The sequence below is a fragment of the Lepidochelys kempii genome, chromosome 3, assembly GCF_965140265.1.
Source record: "Lepidochelys kempii isolate rLepKem1 chromosome 3, rLepKem1.hap2, whole genome shotgun sequence".
Classification (NCBI taxonomy): domain Eukaryota; kingdom Metazoa; phylum Chordata; order Testudines; family Cheloniidae; genus Lepidochelys; species Lepidochelys kempii.
The window spans coordinates 147,614,534-147,634,855 of record NC_133258.1 but is presented as its reverse complement, the minus strand read 5'-3'; the positions used below and the strand labels follow the sequence as shown (position 1 = coordinate 147,634,855).

The 20,322-nt window shown below is 53.0% G+C and overlaps 2 protein-coding genes across 5 annotated transcripts in view; one reads left to right on the top strand and one right to left on the bottom strand.

Annotated features, from left to right (window-relative positions):
* GTPBP2 (GTP binding protein 2) overlaps positions 1-12,255 on the top strand; it is a 21,535-nt gene extending 9,280 nt beyond the window's left edge. For both annotated transcript variants that reach the window (XM_073338474.1, XM_073338473.1), the window contains exons 9-12: positions 702-760; positions 1,620-1,791; positions 2,151-2,315; positions 2,781-12,255. In XM_073338474.1, coding sequence (XP_073194575.1) covers positions 702-760; positions 1,620-1,791; positions 2,151-2,315; positions 2,781-2,978 — 594 coding nt within the window. In that variant the 3' untranslated portion in view covers positions 2,979-12,255. The remainder of the gene's footprint in view (positions 1-701; positions 761-1,619; positions 1,792-2,150; positions 2,316-2,780) is intronic.
* On the bottom strand, positions 8,956-20,322 carry POLH (DNA polymerase eta). 3 transcript variants are annotated; one of them, XM_073338470.1, is made up of 10 exons: positions 20,020-20,320; positions 19,798-19,932; positions 18,525-18,751; positions 17,461-17,630; positions 16,145-16,248; positions 14,671-14,790; positions 13,485-13,608; positions 11,847-11,912; positions 10,917-11,089; positions 8,956-9,905 (listed from the first exon to the last, which is right to left on the bottom strand). In XM_073338470.1, the coding sequence occupies exons 1-10, from the start codon at positions 20,154-20,156 to the stop codon at positions 9,062-9,064; spliced, it is 2,100 nt and encodes a 699-aa protein (XP_073194571.1). In that variant the 5' UTR covers positions 20,157-20,320; the 3' UTR covers positions 8,956-9,061. The 3 variants fall into 3 exon arrangements, with proteins under 3 accessions (XP_073194571.1, XP_073194572.1, XP_073194573.1); XM_073338471.1 differs by lacking the exons at positions 13,485-13,608; positions 14,671-14,790; positions 16,145-16,248 and having other exon boundaries at positions 20,020-20,322; XM_073338472.1 differs by lacking the exons at positions 11,847-11,912; positions 13,485-13,608; positions 14,671-14,790; positions 16,145-16,248 and having other exon boundaries at positions 20,020-20,322.

The following is a 20,322-nucleotide window of genomic DNA, read 5'->3' as shown; positions in this document are numbered from 1 at the left end:
CAGCTGAGCACCTACCTGAGAGCAAGCTGCACTGCAGTCCCCTGTATCTGGGGCAGTGGTTCTCAATTTATTTATCATTGTGGGCCAAATATGCGGCCCACAAAGTGTTACCTGGGCCACAGGTTGAGAAGCACCGTGCCCCCCACCTAAACCCCCACACAAACCCCTATGCTCAGGGCCCTCTGCCCAGAGATCCCTCCACAAAGTGGGGCCAGGAGCGGAGAGCTGGGTGGGGGGAAGGGACCCTGGACCCTGCTGTGTGGGGATCCCCAACCCCCGCCATGTGGGGCCAGGAGGCAGACGGCTGCCCGGAGCCCGCAGCCTTTAGCACACAGCTGACCTGGGGTGAGGGGAGGTAATGTGCTGAGCCACTGGAGTAATGAGGAGGATGGGAAATTAGAAGTGGTGCTGGTCCCCTCTATATTCCATGTGCTGCTTCTGAAAGGGCCTGCCAGGTATCTGAGTGTCCAGCTTAGTGCAAGCCAAGAGATGTGCTGGGCACATCTCTGAATAATGAGCTCTTGGGTGTCTACTTCACTCTGAGACTCTTTAAAATGGGAAACAGTTGGAGCAGGGAACAGGTCTGCTATAGGCCCCTGGGCGTCTGTGGTGGGTGGATGGTGGCTCATTCCAGTTCTGAAGTGCTGCTCTCCCAGTTGCATGGTGAGTCTAAAGAGCTTACTCTTGTTGCCCTGCTGCAGGTGGATGAAATCTATACTGTGCCTGAAGTGGGGACTGTTGTGGGAGGAACTCTGTCCAGGTGAGCGCTGCTCTGTGCACAGTGACTTGGATGGGCTCAGGGGGATTAGGGTTTGGAGGGGAGAACATGGGCTGAGCACTGACAGATCTCCCAGGGGATTTAATTCATCGTGTACGGGCTGGGCAGTAAAGTGGAAGCTGCCTGTAAGTGGGGATGGGGGTGAACATGGAGGCTGAATTTACGCTTCGCCTGGGTAGGACGGGGAGCAGGATAGGGGGAATCTCAGCCCAGAGGACAGGCTGTCTCCAGAGCAGGGCTCTAGTGTGTTGGTGGGAACCCTGAGCAGCTGCTTTGCCTCTGACAGGGCTGTGGTTGGAGCCTGGGTGGCCTCCTGAGGGTTGTGTCTTTCACTGGACTTTCAGAAGTCCTTCATCAAGAAGCAGGTGGGTAGTTTGGGAGGAGAGACAGCAAATCAGCAGTCTTAGGTCTGCTCAGGGCAATGCTTGCTCCATTGGCCCCAGTAGGAGTGTGGGACAGCTTTAGCAGTTGGTCAGTATTCCAGGGCTAGTCGAGTGCACCCAGTCTCTCGGGGATCCCAGGCAGCACCAGACCTGCAGCAGGTCACCTCTGTGCTGCCTCTATTGGAACAGACAGAATGGAAGAGCAGGTGGAGACTGGCTGAGTTGCCTGTGTCTAAGTCAAACCCCTTGGAATCTCAGAGGGCTGCATTAGCTGATAGTCCTGGGAATCCTGACTTCCTTCTGCTGGGCACCTGAGTTAGTTGGTCAGACACTGGGGAGGGAGAGTCCAGACAGACTCATTTCCAGTGGGATTCAAAGAGGCTATCCAGGTTAATCTCATTGGATGTCTTTCCCTGTGTCTCTGGTTAAACTCTGTCCTGCTCTTGTGCCCCCGGCAGTGGAATCTGCAGGGAGGGGGAGAGCCTTGTGGTCGGCCCCACTGATGATGGCAAGTTCCTCCAGCTGAAGGTGTGCAGCATCCAGCGGAACCGCTCTGCGTGCCGTGTGCTTCGGGCAGGACAGGCTGCCACGCTGGCCCTTGGGCCCTTCGACCGCTCCCTGCTGCGTAAGGTGAGTTGTGCTCCCATCTCCAGGGCGCTGCAGCTGGGCTCCTCACCTTGACAGCATCCTGAGCAGGCAAGGAGGAGGCTATTGTGCTTCCTCTGAGATTCCTATTCAAGGGGAGGGAGTTTAAAAACATGAAACAAGGCACATCCCCAATAGAAACCTCACCCCACTCCTGTCCTATTGCCAGATTCTGGTTCAAATGGTGGGGTAGTTGTCCTCCAGGCTAGAGATGGATGCATGGAGCTTTAAGTAGGGTTCAGAAGATGGGTTGGGGGAAATTGTAGGGGAAAGTTCATGGGGTTCAGCAGCAGCAAGGGGGCTGTTCCTGATGGTCTGGGTTTTGAGCTTGAAGTGTTGTGCAGGGCATGGTGATGGTGAGCCCAGAGATGAACCCCACCATCTGCTCAGTATTTGAAGCCGAGATCGTGCTGCTCTTCCATGCCACGACTTTCCGAAAGGGATTCCAGGTGACTGTGCACGTGGGGAATGTGCGGCAGACGGCCATCGTAGAGAAGATCCATGGAAAGGTGAGATTCTCACCAGCGGGGGTGTTCTGGCAGTGTCCCAGAGCCCTGCATGCTCTGGCTTGTTAGGTTTCCTTAGGACTTCTCCCCTCCCCTCTGTTAGGAAGTCTCACTTCGCTCCTTCCTGCTAATGCCATGGCACTTTCCTCTCCTCCCAGGAAGCTGCCTTTGTCCTCTGGCCTGCTAGTATCACTGGGGAACTTCAACAAGGCAGGGCAGAGGAGTAACCCCCTGGTCTCCAGACCTCTTTGCTGCAAGTCAGAGTTCCTTTGCCACAGTGCCCTGACTAGTGGGAGGGCCTCAAGCTGTGGCGCCTTAAATGGTGGGTTCTGGGAGAGACTCGGGATATCTTGTTAGCATTCTTCCTCCCCTCTCTGCCTTGGACTTCCCAGTGCCCCTGGATATGGAGGCAAAGGGCTGGGTGGGCATGCTCCTGTTTGTGATGGACAGCCCTCTCCTCTCCCTCAGGACAAGCTGAGGACAGGGGAGAAGGCTGTTGTTCGTTTCCGGTTCATCAAACATCCTGAGTACTTAAAGATTGGCGCCAAGCTGCTGTTCCGTGAAGGAGTCACCAAAGGTATCGGGCATGTCACCGACCTCCAAGCTATCACCACTGAAGAGAATGGCGTGGAGGAGACCCTGGGGAATGGGCGTTTGACCTTCTGACTCCCACTAGATCTGTGAGATCTCCAGACACCAGCAATGGAGGAGAGAGTTGTGGGGAGTTGTGAAGGGCAGGACGTGATTGGAACTTCTGCTGTCCGGTTCTAGCATGGGCTTCTCCTCTCCACACTGTGAGGGTGGAGCCCAGGAGAGCTCCCTGTGTTCAGTACCCCCCACGGGGAAAGTTAAGCGTGTTGTCTCCATCGTCTGCTGCTTTCATTATCCTGCCCTCCTCCACAATAGACCAGAGGCAGCCTTAGTCTGGGCAGGCGAGTCCTGGCTTTGTTTACAGTACTTTGGTGGGAAGTTGTTGGCTGGTACAAAGCAAAGCTCCTGAGGTGCTGAGCAGCGGTGAAGGGATGCTGCCACCGCTGTTACAGGGTCAGTTCCATTGCAGCTCTCTGAGCATTGGGCCTGACCTGTACTGTGTGCGCCCCTGTCTTCCAGTCTCAGGCTTTTCCCTCCAGGGCAGAGACCTTTGGGACAGCATAGGAAGCCCAGCCACCCAGAGTGCAGAGACTTGGTTAAACTCAGGTTCACAAACAATAGGAACCTGAGAAAAGTTCAGGACCCTTGTAGCCCTTTTAATCTTGGTTGATTTTAATCCCACGTGGGCCCCCCTTCTGTGTTCAGTGGCTCCTGCTTGGCTGTCCCAGCTGTACCCCAAACCAGTGCAAACAGGGATCTCTTCCATGGACTAGCCCTTGCAAGATTGTGATTTAAGCCCCATGCCCATCCTAGTGCTCATGTCTTGTGGTGGCTGGGGCTGCCCCCACACATCCCAGTGCAATCAGCCTCCTCGAGAACCTGCATGAAGCCAGGGTCTCTGCCTCTAGCCTTCTGCTCGCTGCAGCAGCTGAGCATCCTGCTGGCCCAAGCAGGAGGCCATTTTTGGGGAACAGAGCTGGGCCCACAGCTGGGCTTGTATCTGCTTGTCTGCTTCAACTAAGCGCCCCTGTGGGAAGTCTCCTTCACTGAGTTAGTGGCAGTGCTTTGTGATGGATTTCCCTGCTGCAGCCCAGCTTGCTCCTCGGGGACCTGCCTTAACTCTCGAGGAGAGGCAGAGGGGGCTGCCGTACTGGCCCAGGAGGACGTTTACTGTTGGATGCCATCTGACAAAGCTATTGTAAGGATTTTTTGTTTGTTTGTTTTTTGCTCTCATTCTACTTAAGGGAAACTTCCTTTCTTGTCTCTGCCACTGAGGTTTCAGTGCCTAGGAGAGCTGGTGGGAGCCAGCACAGCCAGAGGCTCGGTAGGTGTGTGAAGACATGGAACACTTGCTGCCATGTTTCCCCAGCTGTGCCTTCAGGTACCAAGTGCTGAGCATTGCCCTGTGCAGCTGCTGATGAGGGTCAGCCCGGTGCAGCTGGGAACAGGGGGGCTGGGGAGGGTTATGTAGTGGGGGCTGCATAGCTGTCAGAAGGCTTTTGATTTCACTGGTGACTGTTGAATAGAGCTGGACGTGCACGGCTGCCTGAGCCAAGGTGTGGTGTCTGGACAGGGAGGGGGCTCTGCTCCAAATGTTGCCAATAATCCCCAGGCTGTGCTGCCTCCTACTCAGGGTCTCATACCGGGGCTACTGGCATGGGCAGTGCACACAAGACTGAGCTTCTCACAGCAGCTCTCCCTGCCACAGGCCCTGCCCTTGCTGTCTGGAGGAGCCTTGCGGGGCGGGGGCAGGGGATTCCTGCCTGCAAGCTGTTCAAGTGCACCAAGCTGATCAGTGGGGAGAGGAGGAGAGTTGTTCCTCCCCTGTGAAGGGTTATGAGGAAGCTCCTGTGCTTTCTCCCACTGTGTTCTGTGCTGGAATCCTGGCTTAGACTGGGACCTGTAGGGCAAGCCTGTCATGCAATTGCTGTTAATAGCAGCATTGTCAAGGAAGGTACTGAAGAGTTGCCTCCTTAAATTCTTGGGGGATAGGATCCCTCCTCCACCTGACGGGGACTTGAACCCTGGACCCTCAGATTAAAAGTCTGATGCGCTACCAACTGAGCTAGCCATGAGGAGGCACTGCCTCTTCCCTGGGGGAGGTAATGTATTCACTCTGCTGGTAGTACCTTGCACACTTCGTGCTGGGGGAGGCTCGGTCTGTCTTTTCTCCCTTTCAGTCCCCTTGCACATGACTGCTTTGCTGGCTCAGCTAGTCTGAAAGGGGAACCCTTCCCATTCCAGCCCTGGCACTTAGCGCTGAGTTCCATTACAGTGTGTGCCCCTCATATGCTCCTGCAGGGAGAACAGAGTCCCAGTGAGCACTCCCCTCTCTTGTTATTGTGTAAATACAAATAATGGTGCCCTGGAAGGGTGAGTGTCTCCTGCTGTTTGCAGTGACCTTGGGGTAACCTTCAGCACTGCCACATACTCAAGCTGCTGCTCCCTTCCCTGGAAGAGCTGACAGGGGCTGAGCACCTTCCCTCTCTCCCCCCACCCTCCCTTTCTGTGGCGTGACTGTTCTCAGTGCCATGCTTGCCATGCTCCCTGTTCTTGTCTTGGATTCTCTAATGCAGAGGGATGGCTTCCATTTCCTTGGCATCTATATATAATGTACAGAATAAAGATGTTTTATTGAGACAGAACCTTGGCTGAATTGTGAAGGGGGATGGTTGAGCAGAGCCCTCTAGCCTCTCCCCTACCAGCCCTCCCCAGCCACTGCCTTTTCAGTTGTTTACCAGAGGGTAGTAATCTGTGCTGGGGCCTGTAAGGACTGCGTATATCACGGGTTACAAGCATCCACTGGCTGCTTAGCTGAGCCTGCCCGACTGTGAGGCTAAGGTAGCTGACAGCCACATTGCCCTGAGCACAGTTCTTATTGCAGTGGGTGGAGCTAGCTGTGTCTTATGTGTGGCAGAAGCCACAAATTCCTGCTACCCTGGAGTCTGTTTAAAGGGAGACACGATGTGACCTTCACTGGTGCTTGACACAGCTCATGTTAATTTAAAAGCAGTATGTAACTGCGGGGGGAGGGGAATTGAGTGCAGCCTGTCATCTTTAATTTGGATGGATAATATCAATGTTTGTTTAAGCATTTTTTATTTTTATTTATCTAAATTTTGCAGTGGGGGCTCAGACTAATTATTTTATGACAGTAGATGTTGAGATTCAAAAAGCTAAAGCTTTATAAACAAACTGTCAACTTGTCAAAATACACAGAGTAACTAGCCATAGTTTGAATTAAGTTCTCAAGCAGCATTTTCCTTTCTTTGCCTGTCTACACTTTGATTATCAATGGAATATTTTCTCAGCAGTCGGGATGCATACAGTGAAATGGATGGTTGACATTTACTGCTTCAAAAATCTAGTCCTTCCACACCCATACAGAGGAGACTAACAAAACTGGAAATGCTCCAGTGTTTCTCCTTGAAGGGATTGAAGTGCAGGAGCAATTCTTGCAGCGTGCATCACTGAAGGTGACCTGCTGGACCTGTCTCCTCCCTTCCTTATCCTGACCAACACCTCAGTGGATCCCAGCTGGATGCATCTTCTCTTACTCAGCCTGTTTTCTATTTTATGGCCTAGGCCACCACCTGAGTCAGTTTCATTTCTTGATTGCCCTGCAGGAACTAGCTGTTGTGACAGCAGAGTGATGCAATCCTACCAAACAGGTTGTAATGTCTATTCAGGGGAGGGTGAAAACCCATCATTTCTTTCTAAAGTGGAGGCCTAACATGAGTGGGAGGGTCATTTTAATTCTGTCCCTCCCAAATGACTAAGGGCAGCACTGGGAAGCAGAATTCCTTTCCTATGCTGCTGCATCCCTACCTCCACCCCCCTCAAAAAAGCTACAGGAGTGAGATGGACTGGAAGGTATTAGAACTGCACTAACACCAAGAAGCATCCCAGAACAGGATAAAGCAGGCTCTGGCTGAGGCAGAGCTAGCAACTGATGCAAGAACTTGCTGTTGCAGTTGAGCTAATGGGGGAAGGGAAGGGAAATAATCATGCAAATACAGCTGTAGCCTGCTCCCTGCTATCTACACTCAGCAGTAGGATCCTGAGGCTGTCCAGCTGCTGCTCACTTAAGGAGAATCCCACAGCTGATGAAACTGCCTGCAAGGCTAGAGTTTACGAACCACACCCAGAGCTGCTTTTCCCACACAGTACTAAGTTCAACTGCATGGCAGTGACTAAGCCTCAAGAAATCATCTACTGGAGGGTTATTTCCCTGTTCACTGAGCTCTGTGCTAGCAGTGCAGGGTGATAGCTCTTCTCAGTCACTGAATGCACTACAATCCAGCTCTCAGTTCAGGCTTGTTCCCTACACATTCTAGTGCTGTCTGCTCTGCTGCAAGGGTGGTGAGTGCCAAGCCAGCCCTTTCCATCCCCCCAAGGTGAGCTATCACTCCCCAGCCTGCCAGCAAAAGTCCCAAAGATCTTTGTAGCCTCCTTGGTGCAGCAGGGGAGAACTGGGCCAGTAACAAGGGGCCGTAGAGCACATTGTTTTCATGCTTGGGGTAAAGGACATGCTTTTAGAAGTAACATAAACTGAGTGACTCTTAGCCCATTCTCCTCTTCCCCTGCAAGCAGTGGGTTTGATTTTGGAAGAACATGATTTTCAAGTCTCTTTGCCCTCCCCCCAAAGGGCTCTAGTTCTGGACTTCAGCTACACCCCCATCATTACTGGGGTCATGGGACACTGGCATAGGGCCTCACAGATCCACTGAGCTCTGGGGCCTTGCTGCTCAGGCCATCTCACAGGAAGCACACGTCTCTTCTGAGTGAGGGGTGCCTTGTGTGTATCAGAGCCCAGCTCTGTGCTGATGCTACTGTAATGGCTTGTAGGCTGCAGGTGCTATTTGACCCTCCTCAGCTGTAGTGCTCTGCCATAATCTACAATGCAATGCACTGTACCATGCCTTGGCTTCCCTGCCTTGAGAGGAAGAAAGGCCTGCACAGTATGCTGACATGCCATGGCTTTGAAAAAACCTCCCTAAAAGGGGACTAGAGCTAACATACTTGTCCCAGAGGAGTGGATCACATCCCTCCATACATGAGGCTATGCTGACAGAACAAAGCTGTAGATGAGAGGTGGGAAAATTGCAGCCCACAGGCCACATCCAGCCTGGCCCTTGAGCCCCTGGCCATGCCCCTGCAGTCTCAGCTCACTGTGCCACCAGCGCTCTGGGCAGTGGGGCTGTGAGCTCCTGCCAGGCAGCACAGCTGCAAGAGCAACCAGCCTGCCCCAATGCTCTAGATTGCATGGTGGCATAGCTGGCTCCACCTAGGCAGCACATCTGTCAGTCCTGGTGCACTGAGCAGCATGGTAAGGGGGCAGTGAGCAGGGGCATTAGATAAGGGGCAAGGGGTCCCAAGGGCAGTCAGGGGACAGGGATTGGTTGGATAAGTGTGGGTGTGTGGATAAGAGTTGGGGGGTAGCCTTCCCTACCTAGCCCTCCATACAGTTTCAGAACCCCAGTGTGGCCCTCAGGCCAAAAAGCTTGCCCACTCCTGCTGTAGAGCATCACTGTGCCCCTGGAGACTCCTTAGCACTGATAGCAGCTTCTCAGACAGGACTGATTAGAGAAACTCCCCCTATGCTGTAGGATGTTGGTGAAGGAGTGTGGAACGTAGGGCTCAGCTACCACATTGCCCCACTCCCTGCCCCAGTAGCAAGGAGTGGAGGTACTATACTAAATAACTAGAATAGTCAGACAAGAAGGAAGATCCTGTGGTTAAGGCACTGCAGGGATTACAGCTCTCCCTGAGGCAATCACTATCCCTCTGGGCTGTAGCTCCCTAGCTGTAAAATGGGGATAATGACACTTCCCAACTCCCAGGAGCATTTCAAGTGTAAACATCCATTACTGTTTGCAGAGCAAAAAATGCCTAGTGATGGGACCATGGGAACACCTGATCACTATGCATGCTGTGCCATCCTGACACTGTTTCTGTCAGCATCAGCACCTAGAGGCAGGAGAACTGTTACCAGAATCTGCCAAGTGAAAAGGTGGGTGCATTTCCCTGCTGTGTTTCCCCAAGAGCCTCATTAGATTCCAGACATTTATTATGCAATCTTTGGATAAAAGTTCTTTACAGAAAGGATAAAAACTTCACAAATCACTCAACTTCAGGCTAAAATGGTCCTGGAGCTCCTAGGGGGGCAGCCGTTTAAAGAAGAACTCCAGAGTCCTGGTCACTCCTTGCCTGGGTCGCTTTGCACTGGAGCCACCAGGGCTCTTGGCTTTGCTTTTGCTCTTGGCAGGAGAACTGGAAGCAGCAGCAGGGGCCCTGAGGGGGCTGGGTTCGGAGAAGGAGCTCTGCAGCTCCACAGCAAAGTGATAGTCCATGTGCTCCAGGAGCTCCCACACTGGCACCTGCTGGCCACACTTTTCACAGTGCAGCTGGTCTGGTGAGCTGGCAGGGCCTTGTGAAAACCCAGCAGAGGATGGCAAACTCTGCTCCTTCCACTCAGGGAGCTGGGAAGCAGCTGTTCCAGCTGATTCTGTTTTCAGAGTGCTCCTAGAGGCTGGGTCAGCAGAGGGCATTTCTGCAGGATAAGGGAGCAACTCCTCAGGGGGAAGCCGTCTGTATGGGGAGGGGGAGCTGCCATCCTTGGGACTGTGCCTCGCAAGGGCTTCTGGAGTCTGACTCTTGCCGAGGATGAGACCGTCTCTCTCACTCTGGCCACAGGGATCAGGCACTGACAACTCTGCCTCTGCACTGGGGACACTAGGCAGGCAGGGCTCTGTGGCCACACGGGCTCGCTGCCTTTCTGCTGCCTTCCGGAAAAAGGACTCAATAGCATTGATGGGCTTCTTGATGGGCTCTTTTCTTGGGCTCCCAGTGCACTTGACATTTGGGCTGGTTGCATTGGTGCCAGCTGGCAGGGTACACTGGGCATCACTGGTCAGGAAGGCAGCAATGCCTCCAGGAGAGAGCGTGGGAGCCTCAGAAAATTTGCTTGCGTAGATATGCAGAAATGTAAGCGGAGGGGACCTATGGAGAAAAGCAGATTAGCAGCAGCTCAAACCCAGCCAAAGAAGTGTGAAGCCTTTCAAGGCAGGATTTAAGTCAGTGTGTCAGGTTTCACTGGGCATGGTGACAGTGCAGCAGCTGAGACAACAGGACATTGGTGGGCTGGTAGGGGAGGATGTTTTAGTCATGCCTGTTGGCCAAACACTCGTACCCCCTCCTCCTCCTCGTGACTTTGCAGTAAGAGGCCTGGGCGCTGCAGATTGCCTGTGTCCCTGCCAGGAGCAAAGCAGCGCTTCCTTGAGGAATGTGACTTGAGCAGAGGGACTTGCCAGGCCCCCTGGATTCTGGCAAGGAGCCTGAACCCTCAGTCCCATCTGCCAGGGGTGGGAGCTCCTGCAACTCTCAGGCTCCCAGTCAGGGACAAGCTGTCCTGAAGGAGTCACTGTGGTGTGCTGGGCACACCTCATCCTCCTGTCCAAGCTAGGACATGAAAGTGGAAAGGAAACAGGTTGTACTTAAAGTGCTTTTATTCCCCCCCCCATGCCCTCTCTGCCCAACAAGCATCTTGTCCCCCTGACCACCAGAGCACAGTCATTCTCTTCTGGCTATCCCAGGGATGATGGCACCCTGAGTACAAGCCAGCCAGGTACTCACGGTGCAGCAGTACAGCTCAGTTCATTCCAACTCCAGAGGAGCACAGCCTTGCCCCCCTTTCTATTGGCACCACCCAGATGCTGAAGGTGGAAGTTAGCGCTGCATGGTGGGGGTTTGGGGGAGGACGATGCTCAACAGCTGCCCTTCTGGATGGGTAGTGCTCACCTGCAGCTGAGCCTAGGACAACATGTGCCTTGTGTCTTCCAGCTCTGAGGGCCCCAGCTCTCTCTGCCAGAGCCAGCTCCTTCCAAATTCAGTCCCTGCTCCTGTCTGTATTCAGCACAGCCCCTTTGTCCTGCATGTGTCATCTCCCAGGGCACAGCCCAGCCCCCCTCCTCCAACACACCAACCCTGAGGCCAGGAAGGGGAACTGCTCACCATGCAGCCTGCTGGGCTCCAGCCACATTGCAGTTTCGGATGATCATGAAGGCATCACTGCTGATCTTGTGGGCGTCATAGCGGGGCAGGGCACAGCAGCGTGACAGGCCACTCGCTCGCTGATCACCTAGCATGCGGATGCTCACAGTCAGCTGTTTGGCCACCCGGCAGTTCTGCAGAGAGAGGACACAGCTGCAGTACAGGGCAAAGCAGTGAATGCCAGGAATGTGCTCAGAGAGGCGCTCAGCCTGGAGCACTGCACTGCCAGCCAGTAACTTTACAATCCAATGCCACCACCTGTCCTGGCAGGATCAGCTGCTGTCTGTCATCATCACAGTCTGAGGTGGATACCGAGTGTGTGAGGGGCTCATACACCTTGTGCATGTATCGGGGGAGGGGGTGTCATCCCTGCTTCCAGCCCTACACAGGTACGTTCCCCTTTATCCACATCACAATACAGCACGGCTGCCAGGTTAATCTCAGCCCTGGCCAGCAACATAGGATCCATGGGTTATAAAGCAGCTCGTTCACTTTTAGTGGTGTAGGGCAGGGCTCCCAGAAGTGAGCCAGCAGGAAGCGCATGCTAGGACTGAGGTGCACAGAGAGGAAGCTGCCTGCCCCAGCACACTCATCCCCTCGTGTACCTAATGCTCGCATTCATTAAGGGAGGGGAGAGGAGGACAGTGGTTAGCTCAGGGTATTTTTGGGTCAGGCCCTCCTACAGCACCTTTCCCTCTCTGGGTCCTTCCTCACTTCTTAACTCAGTCAGCCAGCAGCTGTGCGTTTGAATGCAGGGCAACTTCCTCTGCCACTCACCACAGTCACCACATCCCCCAGGCTGGTGTCAGACAGCTCAGGTAGCGAAGACCCTGCTGCCTCTGGCCCAGCCCCACAGCAAGAGAGGCAGAAAACCCTCAAGCCCCGCCTTACTTGGTCTCTGTCCTTGCTCAGTCTCTCCTCCAGCTCCAAGGCCATCTGCAGGAGCCAGTGCTGCACCTGCAAGCAGGACACAGCAGCATTTGATACAGCCCCAGGACATCCCCACACACATCCAAGCAGCTGCTGTTACAGGACCTGGAAGTCAGCCCTGAACATCACCACACTCGGCAAGCTGCTGACAGCCAGAGCCCCAGGCAGTGAGGAACATTCAAGGGGCACTTGGCTCAAACTAGGACCACAAGGTCAGTTTCTTACAAACCCCAAGATCACCACAAATGCTTCCAGCAAATCAATAAACCCAGGGGAGACGGGGTTTAGATTTAATCTGAGATGCATCCACCATGCCCCAGAATCTAGAGCAGTGGTCTCCAAAGTTTTTGGATCGTGCACCTCCACTATGCCACCGAAGAAAGAAGAGCGGAAGACCTGCTGTGGACATGCCGCCGGAGGGGAAGAGCTGCTGCCGAAGAAAAAAAACGGCGGAGTGCCATCCGGCGGCACTCCTCCTGCCACACACCGCCTGGGATCCTCTGGCGCACCCCACTTTGGAGACCACTGATCTAGAGCATCCCAGATATTGCAGCACATGTCAGTGCTGGGAATCTGAAAGGGACAGAACGTCTAGTGACATTGTCCCAGGCCAAGGGAAACGCAGCAAGTGCAGAAATCCTGTAGATTTTTAGAACCGTCTTCACTCCCACCTTCTCAGCTGTTAGTAACACAAGGAAGGACAGAGTTTCTAACATGACAATGTCCATTTAAATCTGGATCTGAAAGCAGGCTGGGAGATTCAGAGCTCAGCTTTGTGCTGCTCTATCATATGGATGCTTAGAGAACCCTCTCGCACCCTGCCCAAAGACAAGGTGCCCTCCAGTATGGGCCCAGCTGATGTGGGTGGCATTTGTGTTAGCAGCAGGTTTACCACCACTTGCACTGCTGCAGTCACACAAGGACTTTCATTCCATCCAGGCATTTAAAGGCTCCTTTCCAGCAGGAATCTGGATTCCCCTTGGAGAAGAGACTTAGTAACAGAAGGCCAGCAATCCTGACAGACGCAACTAGATGACAGGGAATTTCAGCAGCACAATCCGTTAGCGGTCTTCATCCAAGCTCCCACTAGCTGCAGTTAACCAAGACAGACGGAAAAGCAGCAGGAGCACATCTTGTAGCGAAGGCAAAGGCAGAATATAGTGTACAGGACATTCTCATCCTGGCACATCCACGTGCTCCCTCAGGCACAGCAGGACCAAGGGGATAGAAATCCATCAGTGCCAAGAAGGGATTGTGCGCACAGCTGTGGAGAGGACAGGATAAAGGAACACTCCCTCCCCTCACTCCACACTGACCAGTGTGCTGTAGAGTATGAAGGGCTGAGAGACTCCTGTTCCCTGCTGATAGAGGGAGATGTAAGGTGTTTCCCCAAAGGAATTACACAGCTGCTGGTGCACAGACTCTACGAAGCCTAAGAGCCCGATTTCAGGGCGCTGCATTCAGCATGGTGAAATGCAGCAGCTCTTGCAACACAGTCTGAGCCCAGAGGGAGGGGGCTGCAGCCTGTGGAATGGATCAATGACTATCCCTATCTCAGGTCCAAACCAGTTCTGCTCAGGAGATCTCACGCTCTCTTACCTGCTTCTGAGTGGTCAAGGCTGCTTTCCCAGGGAAATTCTTGCTGCATCCAATGGACTTAGGCAATTGCCTAGGTTTCACAGGTTCCTGTTCAATTCCTCTGCACAGATCATAGAGCCAGGACCTGAAAGTCCCACATGAGGTTTGAGATTAAGGCTGATAATGGTCCATCTCTCCTCCTGAGCTCACTGAGGATTCAGATCAGGAAGACCTCATGGCTCCTGCACACCTGCATGTGAAACTAGGCCCCAGGGACTCCTGGGGCAGTGCACACAGGCAGGGTTCAGGGATAACTTTCTGTTCTAAACCCAGCCAGCCACTTGAATTATCCTTGCCTAGACCTGCCTAGGCAGGCAGTTAGATAAACCACACAATGGGCCCCATGGGACTCACCCCTTAGCACAGAGTCCTTTACTCCTGCAGAGTACTGCACAGGTATTATCCAACAGCTATGACCCCAACTGCATCTCACACTGGCCGCATCTGGGGCTACAGAGCTAGGTGACTTCAGCTAGCTGAAGCAACGGGCTGCTTCTCTGCTTGGCCATTTTAAACTATATTCAGGTGATGGTTCCAGCTCCCCAGGCAGCTGCAATGGCAGCCAGCAGCAGATTTCATTCAGCTACTAATGGGGAAATACCTTACAGCAGTTATTGCTCAAGTGCCCCAACTCCCTCCCTACAACAGCAGCATTCCCTAGACTAGAGGTTCCCAGCCACTGCTCTGTGCATTGGACATTTCAGGCTTCAGACTGGTATCCTAAGCTCCCAATGCCCAAGCTTGGGACTGGTATTCCTAAGCTCCCAACACGTAAATGATGAGCCTCCATGCTGGGCCTGAGCACTGCTGCCTCCCATTCCATCTTCTCTAACCTGCTCCGGAGCTTGAGTTGTGTCCCTGGAGCAGCACATACTCCACAGCAGCATACAGGGGACAGCTGAATGAAAAACAAGCGCTTAGCCTTGGGAGGATGGACAGGTGCTTGGAAAGATCAAAAGCCAGTTCACATGCCTAGCAGACCATTACAGGACACTGTCTCAATGCCATCCTGAAAAGGCCCAGACAGAAACTCTCCTGCGCAACAACCTCAGCAGAATGGCCTACAGATCTACTCATGAAGAGGAGGGAGAACACAAGCCTACTATCCTATGGAGACCTGCAGCCTAGAAGCCAGCATGTCACCTACCCAGTCTTGTCTCCGAAGTGAGTTTGGAGCTGTGACTCGCTGAATAGGGTCAGCTGCCCCATGTACTCCACTCCCAGTACGTCTGCGATGGAGGCACCCAGCTTCCCTCCCAGGTGCCGGCTGCAGGAGAAGGAGGAAACATAGAAGAGAACTGTCACATGGAGACTGAAGCATGTTCAGCACACCCCAGCTCCCATTCACTGGCAGGAAGCAGGATAGGTGAGGGAGCAGCGCTGACTGGCCAGACTCCTTTACTGAGGAGCAACACATGATGATTCCAGTGAGGATGGGACAGCTCATCAATTCCTAGCCTGAGACGTGGTCGCATAGGAACAGGGAGAGAAAAGGCAGAAATGCACAAAGGCAGCACCCCAGCACGCACCCTTGCTTAAAATCTATTTGTTCACTCACTCTTCCCTGCCCTCTCCCCAGATCTAGCCATTCCTATGTGGGCAGGAAAGACCCCAGGAGTAGCTGCCTGAAGGCAGATGCTAACTTTGCAGCTCTGGAGCACGGCTTCCCACTGGAAAAGTTGGTGGTTACTTTTTCAGCTCCAACATTGTTCCCGAGACATTGTTCATAGTAGATTGTGCAGATGTTCAGAATATGACCGTGCATGTTCTCCAGGCTCCTGGTGCTCAGCTCCCCAACACTAAAGTCTGAATACACCAAGCATGAGGAGTCTGCATGTTTCCACTTGGTGAGCCTTGCATGTTGTCCAACTGCACTTCTTGAGCTTAGCTACACCTTAGGAACAGGTTCAAATGATGCCAATTGAACTCTGGTAGGCCTTTTGGGCTTGCCTCCTTCATTGGGGAAGGAGCGAATGACAGCATCTCCCAAACCAGTCACTCACGGAGTCAGAATGAGCAGTCATGCTCAGTAAATTGTGCAGATCTTCCCAATAGGATCCCCTTTCTCTTTTCTTGCATGCTTTAACAAGCAGTGAAGTAGTTAATATTTTAAGGGCTTGTCTACGAACAATTAGTTCTTAGCAAGCTACGGTGTGAACTGACCCTGCAATTAGCTTGCCATGCAAAAACCATCTGGTAATGCGCTTTGATCTAGTCCCGTTTTAAAGTGCACTAAGGAACTGTTTAGTGAGCGTAAACAGGGTCCAGACAGCGTGCAGTGAGGTAGATTCATACCCCAGCCTGCTGCAAACTAAATGTTCATGTAGACAAGCCCAAAATGTCTACATCATCATCACTGGGCATCTGAATTAGCCCTCACTGAGCTGAATAGGGCAGTTCACACCTCTCCACGATATTCAACTGAGTTTTGCACGCAGAGTGAGCATGAACTAAAATGTGCATCTTGGCAACCAGACCAGCTAGAGATTATTTTTTAAATGAAAGCTTAAATTCTGGTGAACAAAGCAGCAGCATGAAAGAGGGGCTGATACACTCTACTGCCAGGTGCCAGCTCAGTCCAAGTCCCGGGTTCAGCGAAAGCACGATTCCCCAATACTTACATGCTGCTGATGGGCATGTGGCTGAAGAGCTGTGAGACAGATCCCTGGGATACCAGCGTCTGGCGGTTGGGCTTGTTCAGCCCACAGGCCAGTTTTGCCAGTGCCTGAAATATGGAAGAGTGTGGAAACCCCATTACTGCAAACCCTACATGCTTCTAAAAGACTGCCTACTAGGTTCTGCAGTAGAGCCCCCAGCTAATAGCTGAAGGGCTCTCTCTAGGCTTTAGGATTCCACAGCATCTTCCATGGGCACAGCTCTGTTGAGGACAAGATTCAGGTTCTATCACTCTTCACTCCCCGTTATTAACTACCACAGGATCTGAACTGTGCTGGCTAAACTGTCTTTAAACACAATGTCAACTGCAACAGTCTAGCTCTGAGAAGAGAGTCAGAACCCTGCTTTAGACAGTTTAGAGGACTCAGTGTGTTCAGCATGGTTGTGCTGGCTCAGTTCTGGTCAGGAAACTGTGCTAAAATCCCAAGAGCAGCCCTCACACTCCTGCCCTACTACCCACCCCATGCCTGTTTTCTCTGTCTGGGCCTCTCCTCTTCCATCCTCTCTGCTCCTGTCTTGCTCTTTCTTGCTGTGTCTCCTTTAGTCTTCTCTCTGCAAGGTCAGCAGCAACAGAGTGCTACAGAAGGAAACCTACAAGATGCTAGTCAGTAAAAGGTGTCACAGTTAATGCAGCAGGAAACTCAGAGCTGCAGTATCGGAGTGAGTCAGTTCCCCTTTGCAGCTGGCTGTGTGTGTGTTCCTGTGGTTGCTGCTGGTGGCTGGTTGTACATTACCCAAAGCACATCCACCAGACAGGAAGACCAGAAAGCCAACCTGACCCACATCACATCAGCATTCGTGGGGTGGGATGTGGGGAGGAGGGGAGACACTGAACTAGGGTTCTTTCTGTTCAATTAAACAGGAGTTTACATCAGTAAAGCCCTCCTATGGGCACAGAATATGTCTCCTCATTCTCGGAAGGAAACACACACTTTAAGATCAGTCATTTCTAGCGAGGACTCTCTCCTGAGCACTTTAAAGTGCTTTTCCACAGTGAGTTGACTGCTCGGGATATGCCAGAAAAATCAGAGCCCTGGCCAGTAAGTGAATCCGGTTCTAGGTAGTTTACATCTAAACAGTACTGGGCACACATTACAGCCTATCCCCATGCTTTATTTTCAACTACATGCATTTAAATGTGGCCATGATGTTCCATTCTGCTCAGATTCCATCAGATGGTGACTCTGATGGTTTCATTTATTTTACTGCATAATCAAAGTACACCACTTGAAACAAAACCACCCGATTGTGTTACACACACCTTGTTGTGTGAAATCCCAGCTGAACACCTCAGTCCAGTAACTGCTTCCACAGCTGCCCTCATTTCCTCCACAATTACTGCTCCTACTGTCAGCTGCAGCTCTGGACAGCTGATGTCAGCAAAAGGCAGCGACTCAAGCCATTGGTGCAAGCCACACTGCCGCAGATCCTCTGAAAAAGAGCACAAAGGGGATTAAAGCCCAACACAGCAAGGAGCGTGGTGGTTTTAGCAAGCTAGAATGAACAGTGGCCACACACTTGTCATTGCACCTTTATTCCATGGTCAAGAGGTAAGCTCCCTGCACCAGTGCATTTAGAAGAGGAGAAATTCTATTTGCCAGACACGTCCTTTGGAAAAAGGAAAGCAAGTCACTTTCCTGCCAAACAATTGAAACAGACAACTACTTCCCAACTGCACCAATAGGAGCTGGAGAAGGAGATGGAGATGAGGTAAGACTTTCACACACAGCTCTCTGCTTCAAAAAAAAAAACAAAAAACCTGAAACAGACTAAATGAGTTTGCTCTAGATAAGACCCAAGTTTGTAGGTACATTTGTCCAGATCTGCAAAGTGCTCAATTATTTACATGAACAACAGTGCTCCCAAGTGGTTGTTTGGGTACATTTCAGCCCATAGATGTTTTCTTTTGAAAATGAAACTTTAGTCTGAATTTGAGCTTCAGCACCAGATCATGGATAACAGAGCCCTGGGACCAGACACTCTGCATGGCAAGTAAGGATTAAAGAGGTTGGGAAGGGCCAAACAGGGAAAAGGGACTCTAGAAATCTTTTCCCAGACTCTATTTGCAATGCTGGCCTTTCACAGTCACAAGTAAGTCGTCTTTCACCTGTTCCTTAGGACAGCCTTGTTTCCCTTGCATTAGGGCATTTCTACACTGTGAGGCCTGCATTTTACTTTCTCTTTGACACGAACTGCAGTGTAGGGCAATTTCATTTTACCCTCACTTTCTTTAGAGCTGAAGGGAAATAAACTAAGATGAAAAGCAAAAAGGAACTGCTTAACTCCAGGAAAAGAAGCAGCATGCGCCTGGTGGCTTGACATTACCTTTGCAATCCACACTCTTATTCTTTGCTGCTGTTGTAGAGACATTTGGCAGTCCCTGGATGTAAGTAGTTGGCAGCCGCTCTGCTAGGATAGGCTGCCCTTGCATCTTTTTGAGCCTCTCTTGCACAGCGCTAGTCAGGTCCATGTAGGCTTCATCAATGCTGGCACGCTCAATCACAGCAAAGCGCGACATCACTTTCATCACCTCTACACTGGCCTCTCGGTATCTGCAGCAGAAAGACATAAGGAGCTCAATCTTTGTCATGCACCTGGGACTCAGCGGCCTCTCAGCCCACGGTGTCTCTTTCCTTTTGTCTCTCCGTCCAACTTCCCTACTGGCTGAGACCTAGCCAACCACTTGGGCTACTGAGCAGCTGGTTTAATGGATGTGCTCCTCTCCCAAAGCTAAGTTTACGTTTTGCATGAATATCTTAGCCCCACTATTCAATGACACTAGTCTGACCCTCGTGTGGATGAGCTCAGAGGCTGAAAGTCTGGGCACATCTCAGTTGGGTTTTCTAAATATGAGGTTAGTGTTAGGGAAGGGTCTGCCCTGATAGATTCAGACACTGAAGGCTAATCTACAGTGAGAAGTTACACTAGCATAGTTCCATCTCTCAGGGGTGCCAAAAAACCCACAGTCCTAAGAGATGTTACTATGCCAACCTAACCCCTGGTGTAGACACAGCCAGCCGATGGAAGGAATCTCCCAGCAACCCAGCTATTGCCTCTTGGAGAGATGAATTAATGACACTGATGCAAAAGCCCCTTCCGTCGATGCAGGAAGCATCTACGCTCAGGCTACGATGACCTTTCCAGTGGGGCTACGGCTACACCACAGAGCTTACAGTGGCGCAGCTGCACCCTTGTAGCACCACTAGTGCAGACGCTCTAACCCAACGGGAGAGCGCTCCTGTCAGCTTCATTCCTCCAGCCCCCGTGAGCAGCGGTAGCCATGTCAAGTGCTGTCCACACCAGGGCTTAGGTCTGTGTCATTTATGTCGCTCCGGGGGGTGGCTTATTCACACCCCTGAGGGACATAAATTATCCCAAGCTAAGCTGTAGTGCACACATAGCCGCTCCCTGCCTGGGCCCTAGCACAGACCCGGGTCGTGGCTGGGACAGCCTTAGCGTAGGTTTCCCACTCTTCCCTCGCACCCTGAAACCCGGGCCCCCTCTGGTCAGCGTCTCCTAGCGCCCAGGAGGGACCCCGACCCTGCAGCAGGGCGCGCGGCGCTGCACACACGCCCAGCGGGCCCCGGGCTCGCCTCACCTGCTGAGGTCCGCCTTCCCGTAGGCCTCCGGGACCCGCGCCAGCACCAGCTGCGGGCAGCGCTTCTGGGCCTCGTCCGCCCGCATGCCCCGGCTGATCCCGAAGGCGCGCGCCTCGTAGCTGACGGCGATGATCCTGCGGGGAGACAGTGCAGAGAGTGGGGCGGGCCGGGCGGGGCGGGGGGCCGCGGGAGGGGTGGGGGAGGGGAGAGGCAGCACGTACCCGCCGCCCCGCCACGCGTCGTACTGTACCACGGCGCAGGGCTGGCCCCGCAGCCGCGGCTCCCGGCGCTGCTCCACCTGCGCGAAGAAGCAGTCCATGTCCGCCAGCGCCACCACGCGCTCCCGCCCGCGGGACATGGCCTCGCGAGCGCGCGCGCGCGCGCGCGCCGGGAAAAGTCAACGGCTACGGCTCAAGCGGACCGCGCCCGGCGGCAGTTTGTTTTGCTCCCCGCCCCCGCCGTGACGCCGCGCGCGGTCTGCTGGGAGCTGTAGTCCCCGCGCGCAGCAGGATGAGGGCAGGAGG